General features: G+C 32.8%; 2 protein-coding genes across 3 annotated transcripts; one reads left to right on the forward strand and one right to left on the reverse strand.

Annotated features, from left to right (window-relative positions):
* The first annotated feature begins 975 nt into the window (after window positions 1–975).
* Window positions 976–4,649, forward strand: LOC137834929 (elongation factor 1-delta, putative (DUF936)). Its single transcript, XM_068643177.2, has 4 exons — window positions 976–1,568; window positions 2,542–2,808; window positions 2,899–2,990; window positions 3,591–4,649. Exons 1-4 carry the CDS (start codon window positions 1,011–1,013, stop codon window positions 4,360–4,362), a joined length of 1,689 nt encoding a protein of 562 aa, XP_068499278.1. The 5' UTR covers window positions 976–1,010; the 3' UTR covers window positions 4,363–4,649.
* A 197-nt stretch (window positions 4,650–4,846) lies between these two features.
* LOC137834930 (UPSTREAM OF FLC protein (DUF966)) lies at window positions 4,847–12,554 on the reverse strand. Of its 2 annotated transcripts, XM_090302770.1 has the most exons (8): window positions 12,450–12,554; window positions 10,182–10,332; window positions 7,401–7,570; window positions 7,052–7,121; window positions 6,824–6,936; window positions 5,941–6,658; window positions 5,733–5,831; window positions 4,847–5,106 (listed from the first exon to the last, which is right to left on the reverse strand). In XM_090302770.1, the coding sequence occupies exons 2-8, from the start codon at window positions 10,241–10,243 to the stop codon at window positions 4,950–4,952; spliced, it is 1,389 nt and encodes a 462-aa protein (XP_090158896.1). In that variant the 5' UTR covers window positions 10,244–10,332; window positions 12,450–12,554; the 3' UTR covers window positions 4,847–4,949. The 2 variants fall into 2 exon arrangements, with proteins under 2 accessions (XP_090158896.1, XP_068499279.1); XM_068643178.2 differs by lacking the exons at window positions 10,182–10,332; window positions 12,450–12,554 and adding an exon at window positions 8,005–8,095.
* Between the last annotated feature and the right edge of the window lie 324 nt (window positions 12,555–12,878).

Below are 12,878 nucleotides of genomic sequence, written 5' to 3' on the forward strand. Positions count from 1 at the left end.
GATGCATTACTTTTTTTTATTCATCAACACATCCTTTTGCTGTGTAAAAAAATATCATATGGTAAAAAGCATTTGAGTGGAGTATATTTCCTTATGTCAATATAGTTTCATTTCACAAAAACTAATATACCAAAGTATCATCACCTTTTAAAACTAATTTAAGTTTTAAATATCCCTCGGAGAAATGATAAAATAGAATAATGATAATAATAAAGAAACAATAACCTATGCGAATATAGGAATCTGAACCCTGAAACGTGTTCTGTCGCACTCTATGGAATGAACTCACCTTTTTTTCTCTGTTTCTTCACTCAAATATAAAAAAAAAGTGACATCTCTGTGTTTGCCACGTGTATTTCTTCTCTCTCTCTCTCACTCTCTAATTTCACTTCAAAATTAACAATATAAATCATAACTTCATGTTTTCAAGTATATCATTAAAATTCCATTAACTCATATAACTCACATCCACATGTATCAATTTGTTACTACTTATTTATTTTATAGTTTTTTAATTAAATTATAAAATTACTCTATTTTAATAAAAAATAAGTTAATTAGATTAAAACTACCCCATTTATGTTTATACAAGTTTTAAATTAATTAAATAATAAATAATATAGGACTAATTAATTTTTGAGGTCTTCCTCTAAGGTAGCCGAAGTAGAGAAATAAAATAGAAATGTTATATTTATAGTGTTTGTTTGAGATTTAGTTTTTTTTAAATGGAGAAAACATTTCGAAAACATAATGAATATTCATTAAAACAATAATAATTGTGATTATACTTTTGAAATTCTTTTAATAAACATAATAACTTAAATATTTTTGTAGTAGTTATTGTGAATGCATCCCTTCACTGTAGAAAACCAAATTTATTTGTTTTTGAAAGAAAAGCAAGGAGCAAAGATGTTTTTGAAATAAGTAATTTATTTATTTTACTTATTTTTATTCAAATAAGATAAATTTCACGTGTTTGAGTTCTTGCTCTCATTTCCATTTCCAGTATCATGGCATCCCTTACTCCCGGCGTCCTCTCCAAGCTCCTGGAGAACGCCGGCAGCAAGGTAACCGCCGTGCACCGCCAGGCTCTCCTCCAGGTCACGGAGATCGTGCCGCAACTCTCCTCCACCTCCGCCCTGCAGACCCGCGGCTACTTCCTCAAGCTCTCCGACTCCCTCCACTCCGCCTTCGTCTCCGTCCCCGACGCCGACGCCCACCTCATCTGCTCCGACAAGCTTCAGCTCGGCCACTTCGTCTACGTCACTCGCCTCGACCGCGCCTCCCCCGTCCCCATCGTTCGCGGCCTCACCGTCCTCCCCAAGCGCCGCCCCTTCGTCGGCAACCCCACCGAGCTCCTACCCGGCGCGTCCCTCCACGCGCCCCAGAGCCAGACTGAAGGGGTCAAGAAGAAGGTTGCTGAGAAGAAGGTGGAGACGAGGAGGTTGAGTGTGGACTCTGCGAGAAGAGTCTGGGATCATAGCCCTGTGCCCAAGGAGAAGACCAGTTCTGCGAGTTCCGGTGGTGGTAAACTCAAGCACAAGAAATCCAACCCCACTTCGCCTGAAGTGTGTCTCTGTTCCCTTTCTGCTGTTTTCTTCTTCTTTCAATCATATACTCACGTGGAGATGTTTCGAGGAATGGAAGGAAAGAAAATGGAGGGAAAAGGAAGTATTTTTTTTGGTTTGGGTGGAGAGAAAATATAAAACAACAGAGAAAATATTATTTTTGTACATGGGAATCAATTTTTTAAATTCAAAATTTTTGATAGGCTTTCTCATCTTTTTATCTGCTGTTCCAAGTTCCTAATATAGCAGGATAGATGGAAAATAAGAGAAAACAAGTTAAAATTTTCTTTCACTTTGTGTTCGAGTAAAAGATCTTAACTGCATTGAACTTTGTTTTGTATTATTAATTCTGAGTTTGGTGAAGGAAAGGTTCTACCTTTTGGATCCTTTTGCTTTTTGTTGTAAATTTTGCATGGGTTTTCTATGGGGGGTGGTTTAGTAGAGGATTTGTCTTTTTGAAGGAATGAGTGTTCTTGTACTATATATTTGATGGCGGACATGTTGTAGTAGTCATTAAGTTGTATTCAGCAGTGTCCCAAGTTTAAGGTTGTAGATTTTTAAGGAAACGTGAGGTTGTCGTCCCACTGCCGAATCTTGTTTTCTTTTTGTTGAATCAGCGTTCCGGATAAATGAGGGCCCTCTTGGTTTTTTAAATTTTTGGCGCTTATAGGCTTTAATTTCTGTTGTTGTGGACCACGCCTACAGCTTTTTCTTTGTAAGCTTTGAAATGTTGTTAATATTTTGTTTGGTAATGAATTATGTAAATGTGTTTCGTGAATGTTTGAGGTCAGTATGGTAGGGCCTTTGGTTGAGTGTACTTTTGAAGGTTCTACATACTCTGATGTCGCACTGCATGTAGCTAATATTATAACACTTTTACTCTGATGTTCTATGGGACAAAAAGGTTTATTTTTATGTTGTGTTTTAACTTTTCTTGAATCTTACTGTGAGTACATGGTGTATGATGCTGTAGGTGATAGGCAAGAAGCTTTCCACTAAAGCTGATTCTCCGCTAAAATCTCCAACTTCTAGTGTCTTACCCTTTAAGAAAAAAATGGAGAATCTGTGTCCAAAATCATTGACAAGCACTCCTCCGAGGAGCAGTACTGGTAGTAGGTCACCATATGGTGGCAGTGTTGATGGTCAACTAGTAAAGGTGCCCCTCAATTTCAAGACTTGGTCTTACGATTCTCCTGCATGTTGGGATGATCTCTCACCCTCTATGTGTGATCTTGCAAAGGTATTGAGGTGTATTTGTGTCTTGCTAATATTCAAACTTGCTTGCAACCATCTCTAATTTTTTAATTTTGTTGTGTCACTCTTTTTGCAGCAAGTTATAGGTCATAGAAATGTCACTTTTTTGGTGGCTGTGCGGTCTCTTGAAGAAGCATCTGCTACAGATTCTGTGATCCAATGCATGTGGTATTTATTTATTTAAATTTTTTATTGTAGACAATACAGTTATGTTTTTGTCACCTATTTCCGCCCTTCCTACTTGTTGTTGGAATTTGCCATACTTCTGTCTAACAGATGCATGTTATCTGTTAATTCAGTATTTATAATAATGCATTTAATGAACCTAAACACTTTCTCATTTCAGAAAGCATTTCTAATTATTGAAATACAGAAATTATTTTGTTACTGTGTAACTATTTGAATGTTATATCTTTCTAATTGTTGGTCACTATTTGAATGTTATTTCAACTGTAAATTTCTTGCCAAGCAAATGTCAAGGGAAACCTTATGGCTATTCCATCACTACATCTCACATTGTCACTTGTTGATCATCAGAATTGGAAGGAAATTTCTCAGTTTTCTAATAATAGCTTGTCTGGATCAGCTTCTTTCAAGGAAATAGTTGTTTCTTTTCTAATGCTATCTTAAGTGATTATTTTTTTAAAGTTAGCTTAACACAACATGTGTATATATATATACACATACATGTTTTTCCTCTTTTTGGTCAAGATGACCTACTGGATGCGGTTTATAATTTTTTCGACTGAGATGAGCATTCTCTTTCAGCATGTATGCAGAACTTTGCAAGTCTTGTCAAACACTTTCTGCTGGATTACTTGTGAAGCAGTTTTTGGAGCTTCACCTGCGTTTGCGGAGGGTTTTAGTGCTGTTCGATTCCTTACTTGCCCCATTTCCCGAACCAAAGCCAAGCAACCACTCTACACTGCAGTGTGCAATAGAAGATGCTGGCAAAGTTCCCAGTGGAATGAATACTATATCTTGGGTACAAGCTGCCATAGGTACCAACCTTTCCAGATTCAATCTATTCGAAAATCAGGCAAAAAGTGAGGTTCTAAAGGGTGAGAAATGTCATTATGTTGTCATTGAGAATTCTCCTGAGGACATCAATACTGAGAATGCAACTGCTCAAAGCAAGCAAAATCGAGTAACTCAAACAAGTCCTTTGCCGAATTCAACTTCTAAAAGACTTCCTTCTGCAAAGCGGAAACACTTGGCAACCAAGAACAAGGATGCTGCCAAGCAGGATCAGTCAAAAGAAACTGAAATAAAAGTGGCAGCAAGTTTGGCTGAAAAACTGCTCGAGGCATCTAGTGAATGGTTCCTGAAGTACTTGGAGGAGTCCCTAAGGAATGAGTTTGGGTTGAAAAATGAAGGGAACACTGAAATTGCAAGTCTTCTCGGACAGCTCAAACAGGTGAATCACTGGTTAGATAATTTGGTTGGTGGAGATAAGGTTGATCACAGAGTAGAGAAGCTAAGGAAAAAATTGTACCGGTTTCTACTTGAGCATGTTAATTCTACTATTGCTTCTAATTAGTAAATGTGCAATAACTAACATAATTGAGGATATGGAGAATACAACTGACTCTGCATTGGATAGCTGACATTGGTATTACAGTGAAGATTTAAAGTTGCAACAGCTCGTTTTGGTCTCTGTATAACTACTTTAATTAGGATCTTACACCTTGTATAATTTAATCTAACTTTCTGGCTGAACAAAGTAATGCCCAAGATTCTACGATTTTTGAACTCTATTCTATCGACAAGGATATGTTTATTACTTAGATTTATGTTATAATTCATTTTGGATTAACCTTTTGGTAAGCTAACCTTGGAAATCTCAAGTACACTCTTAAGGTGTAGTTCTGGCTATCGTATGAACAAATGCCAAATTGTTAATTCCTGCCTTGTAGTGTCGTGCCAAAAGGTTGTTTTTTTTTTTGTGGGCAGAATGTTTTGGTTTCATTTTCAAGACTAAAGAATAATCGTACCAAAGGTTATGGTAGAGAAAGCAAGAGACATTGATAGAGACACATTTTATAATAGCACTAGGACCAAGTGTGAAAACATCAAAATTTAAAAAGCCAACGCCTTCTGAGATGAAGGTGTTCATTCTTTCATATTTTAGTTGGTCAAAAAGTAGTGTGTATGGGATGAAGTTGATGATCTCGGAAGCTGTGCCTCCTCAACATTTGGAGCTGACTTTCCCAACGCTTTCATTCCTTTACAAGACTTCATGTGTTTGTACATTTTCTCAGGCCTAAACGACTTCCCACATTGCCTGCATCATCAAGTCCTATTTATGGTCTTGTCATTGATGATTATGATAAAAACGTGAAATTGAATGTGTCTCGAAATATATGGGCATCAAGTACATAGCTCATAGTACACTACTCACATTTAATTGAGATGCATGAAACAACTGTGAAATCTTTAACACTAGACCCCGCAGCCAAAAGTTGGTAAACATCACAATCTGCTAATAAATGTCAACCCTTTTGTTTTATTTTTTATATTTTATTACAGGAAAATCTAAATTATGGATTTTTTACTAGACTAACACAACCATCCTGAATCTTCATTTCTCTGGCCTTTTTGTTGGAAACTTTTGCCACTTGTCGTACCAATAGACAGGTCACACACACACAATATATATTCATTTTGTTTATACTTATTAGACTAATAACTAACAGTCTAGTGCAGCTTCTGGTCTCCATGCACCTCATTTAGCTGAGTCTCAATCAGGTCCTGACAAGTACTAATATTGTATCCTATTGATCTTCTTCAGTGCTAAAACATCCTCCACAAATATAACCGTGAGTTTTCATGCACAGTTGCTTCTCACCATACTGATGAAATGCTAATAATAGAAATTATACTCAAGAGGTGACATGTTGAGTCACTTACGAGCAAATTGGTCCACCAAATGGTTTGGAAGAAGTTTGATTTAGCAAGTCGCCTAACTTTTTCCTGCTCCCGTTTGTTTCCTCTCCATCAAAGCTTTTTCTGCAAACAAGGAAAAAGAATGAGAAAACAGGAAGCAACCAAGCAAATAATAATATTAGGATCATTATTTTAAAATATTCAAAGTTCAATTGATAGCATAACTCATCACCTTGCCCCATATTGCTGTTTCTGGTCGTGATGACCCCAAGAAGTCCTAAAACACCTCTCTGATCCTCCCAATCGGTCTCCCTTACAAATCTCAGGTTTTGTTTCAGGTATGTTGTTAGGTTCCTTCGAATTTTTTTTTTGAGCCTGGTTCATCAGGATGAGTGCTGCATCATTTGTATCCGCAGTGCCACAAGTGATCCAATTTCGAAATATGTTAGAAACTTTTGTAGAATTGCTTCTGATCTTAGTAAAGGATGACTGAGATGACGATGAGGATGAAATGGTGGACAAGGATGAATCAGGTGAGTGAGTTTTATTTTGGTCATCTTTGTGGGTGCCCTTCTTACTCAATAAATTGTGATACAAGGAAGGCAATGTGCAAGTCTCTAATTTCTCCTGGTGCATTTCATTGAAACTCTCTTTGCCTGTTTTGATCTCTAAGTGCTTCTCTTCTTCAACCTTAGAAGAGTCATCATCTGTCACAGACGACCTGTCTGAGCTGAAGACCAACGAATCCTGACTGATTTCTGATGACCCTTTTGTTGGAGAATTTGTTTTAGAATTATGGTCTGCTTGAATCTGAGATTCTTCTTCTGTTAAGGACTGTGGCGGCTGCTGCTGGTGTTCTCTGTCCTCTACAAGTTGTGATTGAGGACACATCTTTTCAGCATTGATATCACAAACTGTAGTTTTCTTTTCTTCAAGTGAAGGAGTTGTTGCTGCAGCATTATCCAAAAAGTTGTCCAACTTAATGAGCCTTTTAACATTATTGGAAAAGTGCATAATGCTTTGGAAATGTCCATGGATAGAAATTATGGGTGGCCATACTCAAATATTAATGTGAATAACAAAAGTGGGAATAGCAATTTTCTGTTAGTACATACCAAATGGGATAGTGTGGATTTGTGATCCTTTGAGGATGTATTCATTGTCAGAGATGGGGGTTATGAGGTCGTCATCCAACAAGTCTTGCCACACATATCCACTCTTGTACCTCCTGCCGTTCAATAATTGTTAGTTACAAATTCATCATAACGCACACATATAGTTAAAGGTTAAAAAAATGAGGTATAGAAATGGACCAAGCAAGGATCAGGAGGGTATCACTCAACCTCTTGTAGGACCAAGAAAAAACCTCAGGCAATTCTTTCCCTCTCAATTCCCCAAGCCATCTCTTCACATCTTTTCACAAGATAAAAGGCAATACCGTTAGATAATAAAAATCACATTAATCACAACAAAAATATCCATGAACACCAAGAACTCATATACACCTAGAAAGAGATTGTAAATGTGAAAGGTAATGTGATGTGACAAGAGGAAAGAAAGATAGAAACAAAGAGTCTGAAATGTAACAAGTGTTTGTATTTCTTTACTGTATTCACATCACCTTATGTGTAGTGCAGAAGAAACAACAAGAGGTACTATATATTCAGAGCCAGATGCAGAAAAGGAACACACCTCTTAGATAAACCCCATTACGAGTAAGATGAAGAACACGAATTAGATGAGGATGATCTGCACGACCACCTATCTGACTAAGGAAGTAAATGATGTGAAGCCTTCTGACTTCTCCTAAACCTTTGCCTTCCATTCCAATTTCTCTTGGTTTGTTCTTCTTCCTGCTTTTACTGCAATAAGCACCAACACCCTCTTAACAAATACAAGTACACTTCTTTTGAGGCACAACACAGACCACCCTCTATTGTTTAACTCAGCCATCTTCTATATATGTTTCAAAATATTATATAAAACGTAGAAAGCAGCTAACATTGGAAAACACACAACACAAGAGATCTTTGTCTCTCTGCCGGCCTGCCACACAAGAAACTGACATCACAGCATGCAAACCTTTGTCAAATAAAATATTCACAATTTCATATAAGGTTAATATAATTATGCAGGCCTGCTAGGTAGCTACATGAGCATATATACATGGAGTGGTTACTTGTTCTTATCTTTTAACAAGAAAACAAAAGACATTTTATCTCGCTAACATAAACAAAACAATGAGAAACATCGAGACCAGAGAATATGAAACAAGTGATTGGTATGTGTATATTACCTTTACCTCTTCTTTCTAACAGAAAAAGCAGATAGATAGAGAGATAGAGAGAGAGAAAGAGAAAAGTGTGCAAGAATTGACCAGGTTTGAGGACATATAAAGATGTAGTTACAGAGTGGAACCAGCTTCAGGGATTATCTCATTTCTCGCGATTTAAGAAAACATATAATAAATGTATTATAGTAAGCTTTTGACTCAACATCATTGTTCCCCAAAAAGTTCATTTCTGTTTCTTCTTTTTCTGTTCTATAGAGAGATGGTATGAAAAAAAAGAGATAAAAAATTAGAGATAATTAATGTGAAAATTAAGATTGATGAATTGACTTAAGGAAACTAAAAAATAAAATAATTTATTTAGTATTATGGATGTTGAACAGTAACACAAATAGTACTGTTTTGGAATATGTCTTTTATTATATTGTCTTTTTCTTTCTAACATAACTGTTTAATGTGCATATGATTCCACATATAAATTTTCTGATACCCTTTTACATTTTAGTAATATAGACAATTTATTATTATTATTGTTGACTTTCTGAAATTCAACAAAATCAGGGGTAAACCAGTTGGAATTATCTTACTGCAATGTCCTAATCAATTCTTAAAATTATGAAGTCTTATGCTTATGATTAAGAAAACATACCACTTTGACTTGGTCAAAAAATTATATAAAATGATATATTGAATGCAGTGACCAAACTGAAACTGTTTGGACCTTTGCCCTTGCATCAAACACACACATTTATATATATAATATAATTAATTAAAAAATATTAGGATAATAATATTTTATTATTATTATTATTACCGTTTTTTTTATGTTTTTTTATAAAATACATTACTTTTTTTATAATTTTATTGTAAAGATGTAGCAACATGATTTGAAAACATTATTTTGTGAATAACTAAATTAATATTTTTACAGACTAATTAATAAGATTTCATTTAAAAATATACAGTTAACGGATACCAATGTTTATTATTGATTAATATAAATGGTTTATAATATGTAAAATTAATTGATTATCATATTAGCTATATTAACTCTCTAAAAGAAATATTTTTTTATCTATTATTCAATAATTTTTTAATACTTAAAAATTAATATAATTGTATATTTTTTTTACATGAAAATGACATTGCTAAATATTTTATTAAGAAAACGTAGAAAATATTTTAAGAATAATTTTAATCACACGTTATCAGTAAAAATTTTTATTTGATTATAAATTATTCATCATTATGAATTTTAAATAATTATTATAAATTAATATCCATATGTTATACATAATAGTTTGTGATTGTGTAACGGAATAAAAATATCATACTCTTTTAATTCTAGTAATATTTATTCTAAAAGAAATGGACATGAAAATTTATTTACAAAGATTTTTTTATTGCAAGAGATATATGATCATTAAATGATAAAATCAATGGATATTTTGACAATTTTATAATTTATTTCAAATATACTAAGCAATTATTAATTTATCCTAAGAACCCTGCATTGCAGGAGATTGGGATCTGTTTTTTCTCTTAACACATTTTTTTTTAGAAAGAAAAAAATATGTTCATTGCAAAAAAAAAGAAAAAAACACCCTATAACTTTAGATCTGATCAACATATATAATTACTGGTTACAATTTAAAAAACGTTTATGCTTTTCTACATATAAAATACTAGTTACAAAATACAATGAAAAGGATATAGAATAAATGAAGCTGTATTAGAAAAACTTTTTCATACTTTTTTTTGAAGAGAATTAAAATTAATTTATTCATTAGTTGTAATTTTTATACAAATTAACTTTTACTTAATGAGCTTTTTGTTTTCTAAAATTTTGTCTAGAAGAAATTTAAATTGTTTGTTTTGCTAACATCCTAACACAAAGATGCACCCAAATGCAACCAAAAAGAAAAGCAAACCACATGCTTAGAAAACCAGTTTGACTTAATTTGAAAACAAAAATTGTTGAAGACAAGTAGATGACAAGAAAGACACAACAAAGTGTTTTTGACAAATTGAAAATCCCAAATGGCAATCTTGGCCAGCAAGTAGTAGAACACTATACAGAATAATCACATAAAGTGAAAATGAAAAAAAAAATATAGAAAAAATGAAGAAAAATTGGAAACATAATGGTCCAAAAAACAAAGGATTTAGTTGAGATAATTGACCTTTTCATGATGTGTAGATCCTCCTTTGTGTAGTGTGGTGATTCCATTGCAATTGAATACATGACACACAAGTTTTGTTTTATCCCTTTTGTCTTCCTTCCTTCAACATCACATTGCAATTTTCATCACAAGATGGCTCATAAATAAGTACCTGCAAATACAAACTAGGAAACTAATAATTCTCTGAAAACCATTCAATTAGAGATTGTCACCTTCAATGACAAGGAATCATATTCCATCTTTATATCATCATCTCTAATATGGCAAATAATTTCTTTCATTGAAGATCAAAACCAAATATCAAACATTTTTTATTTTTTTATATTTCACACAGAAATTTGCAAAATATAAACGTATTTATTGTTCTCTGATTTTCTTCTCTTTCCCATGTGAAAGTTGGTGCCAAGTTACTAATAATTTAGTTTATGGAATATAGTTTTTCCCTTTCTTTTTTCTTTTTGACATTTATGACTAATTAGCTAGAGCACGATCTCTTATTTTTTTCCGAAAATAGAACATTGGGACCATGCTGTTTAATTAAATGAATTGGATGAGCAAGTTATAAGATAAGGTTAGAAAAGTAGTGACCAATATTTATTAAATCATGTGATGGTGAACCTAGCTTGCTAATTCGATTAAACTTTCACAAGGAGGGTCAGCTAAATAATGGAAAAATTTCTGCTTAAATAACAGACAATTCAACAACCTCAATTCATTAAAACATAAGTCAATTTAAAGGTCAATAATAAATTGTTTTTTATGACAAGCATTTAAACAAATAAATTAAACCTAAACCAAGTAGAAATGCCAATTATATATATATATATATATATATATATATATATATTTCACTTGTTGCCCATATATATAACCCAAAATAATGATATAATGAATACAAATACTATTAAAAAATAAATCAATGGACCTCCCTCTACAACTTTGCCAAACTTAATTAATATTTTGGTACTTAGATTGATTATTTTTAGTATAGTAAATTAGAATTTAGATAAAAAAATATAATTATCTAATTCAATAAAATTAATTCAGTCAAATGGTATATATAATAAAAAGATATGAATTATATATATATATATATATATATATAATTACAAGAAAATCATGAAATAAAAACCAATTTTTAGAGACAAAAAATAATTAGTTGCTATAGTGACTAAATTAAAGACCACACCGAACGAGATTCTTTTGTTCACATTTCTCTGCTATTTTGTTGCCACTCTTGTTGTCGCTCTTGCTGCCTCTGTCGCCGCCACATTGCCTCCATTGTCGCCATAGCTTCGTTCACGATCACGCTTCAGGTTAATTTTTTATTTTTAAATATTTTAATTTTAATTATTATTTGGTTTACAATTATTTATATAGATAATTAGTTTTATTATACTATATTTAGAATATAATGTATTATGTTTTAAATTAGGTAATTGTTATATGTTGAAAACACTTTGGTATTGGGTTTAGGATTTAGGATTTATGATTTAGTATGTGATTCTGGAGCACATATTTTTGAATATTTTATTCAGATTTTGGTACATATTATACCGGTTTTTATAACCGGTGTTATATGTAATTGACATTTTACATAGTTGAGATCTACGTCAGTGATGAAACCAGTATTATATGTCTCCTAGAAATGGTATTATATGTGTTTTTTGCACTAGTGAATTTTACCTCTTAATTACTAAAATGGATAAAATTTTAAGAAATTATTGAAATAGGTAAGTCGTGCCAAGTGACACGATTAGTGTATTTGAACTCAAGTCGTATAAAGCTGACACAATTTCAAAATAATCAAATTTTAACTAGTCGTATCAATGTAGCATAATGTAGCATGACTTATCCTTTTAATAATATTTAAAAAATTTACACATTTTTGATAATTAAAAGATAAAATTATATTTAGTAAAAGTTCCTATCATTACCCGAATAAGAGTTGAAATAACCCTTATCCATCTATACAATAAAAATCGATTGACTAAATGACGTTATTACTGTGAAAAATGGATGAGAAATATATCAATGTGGAAACATGCAAACTAAGTATAGAGATAAGATCTCCAAAATTTCAAAACCAGAGAAGAAACAAGTGGAGTTACTCTCAACTGTTTTTGAACCAAACCACTGGAAGTAAAGTGTAATCGAGCAAAGAAAAATGGTTTTTTATATGTGCATGCAAGTGCTACAAAACCATGACAGAAAAGATCAGAACACAGAAATGAATGAGGGAAATAAGGGAAGATATCTCATGCTCACCTGATGATGATACCTCAGTAGGAGGTTTTAGTGGCTGTGATTTTCCATTTTGTTGTAGTGCCTGTTGAATCTGTTTATAACAAGTTTCAACAATGTTATTTTATGAACATTTATATGGCCATTGCATAAAACCAAAGCAGTGAAGTTTGCATTATAAATTAGTAGTAACGTAGAAGGAAATTCTTAAAAAATTCTCCTCTTTGCCTTTCCTTATAAAGAAACTTTGCAGTAAGAGTGCCCCCACTGGCCACTAATTCTGAGCTTCTCTTACAAGAATGGAAATTTTTCTTTACCTTTCTAAATAAAATTCCCCTCATGATGCACTAATGACGAGGGATGACCAACAAAATAGTAATGCACAATCCTAAAAGCTTACAAAATAAAAATGTCTAACAACCATTTGAGTTTATTAATTTTCTAGCAGAACAA

This window comes from Phaseolus vulgaris, chromosome 5 (assembly GCF_051622355.1).
Source record: "Phaseolus vulgaris cultivar YP4 chromosome 5, ASM5162235v1, whole genome shotgun sequence".
NCBI lineage: Eukaryota > Viridiplantae > Streptophyta > Magnoliopsida > Fabales > Fabaceae > Phaseolus > Phaseolus vulgaris.

Bases quoted from the DNA above. Each gene is read 5' to 3' on its own strand.
- LOC137834929 (XM_068643177.2), top strand. From the start codon at position 1,011: ATGGCATCCCTTACTCCCGGCGTCCTCTCCAAGCTCCTGGAGAACGCC. The intron at 1,569-2,541 runs GTGTGTCTCTGT...ATGATGCTGTAG, and splicing joins CCAACCCCACTTCGCCTGAA to GTGATAGGCAAGAAGCTTTC. The intron at 2,809-2,898 runs GTATTGAGGTGT...CTCTTTTTGCAG, and splicing joins CTATGTGTGATCTTGCAAAG to CAAGTTATAGGTCATAGAAA.
- LOC137834930 (XM_090302770.1), bottom strand. From the start codon at position 10,243: ATGTATTCAATTGCAATGGAATCACCACACTACACAAAGGAGGATCTA. The intron at 7,571-10,181 runs GTCAATTATCTC...TGCTTATTGCAG, and splicing joins GATCTACACATCATGAAAAG to TAAAAGCAGGAAGAAGAACA. The intron at 7,122-7,400 runs GTGTGTTCCTTT...TCTTGTGAAAAG, and splicing joins TAATGGGGTTTATCTAAGAG to ATGTGAAGAGATGGCTTGGG.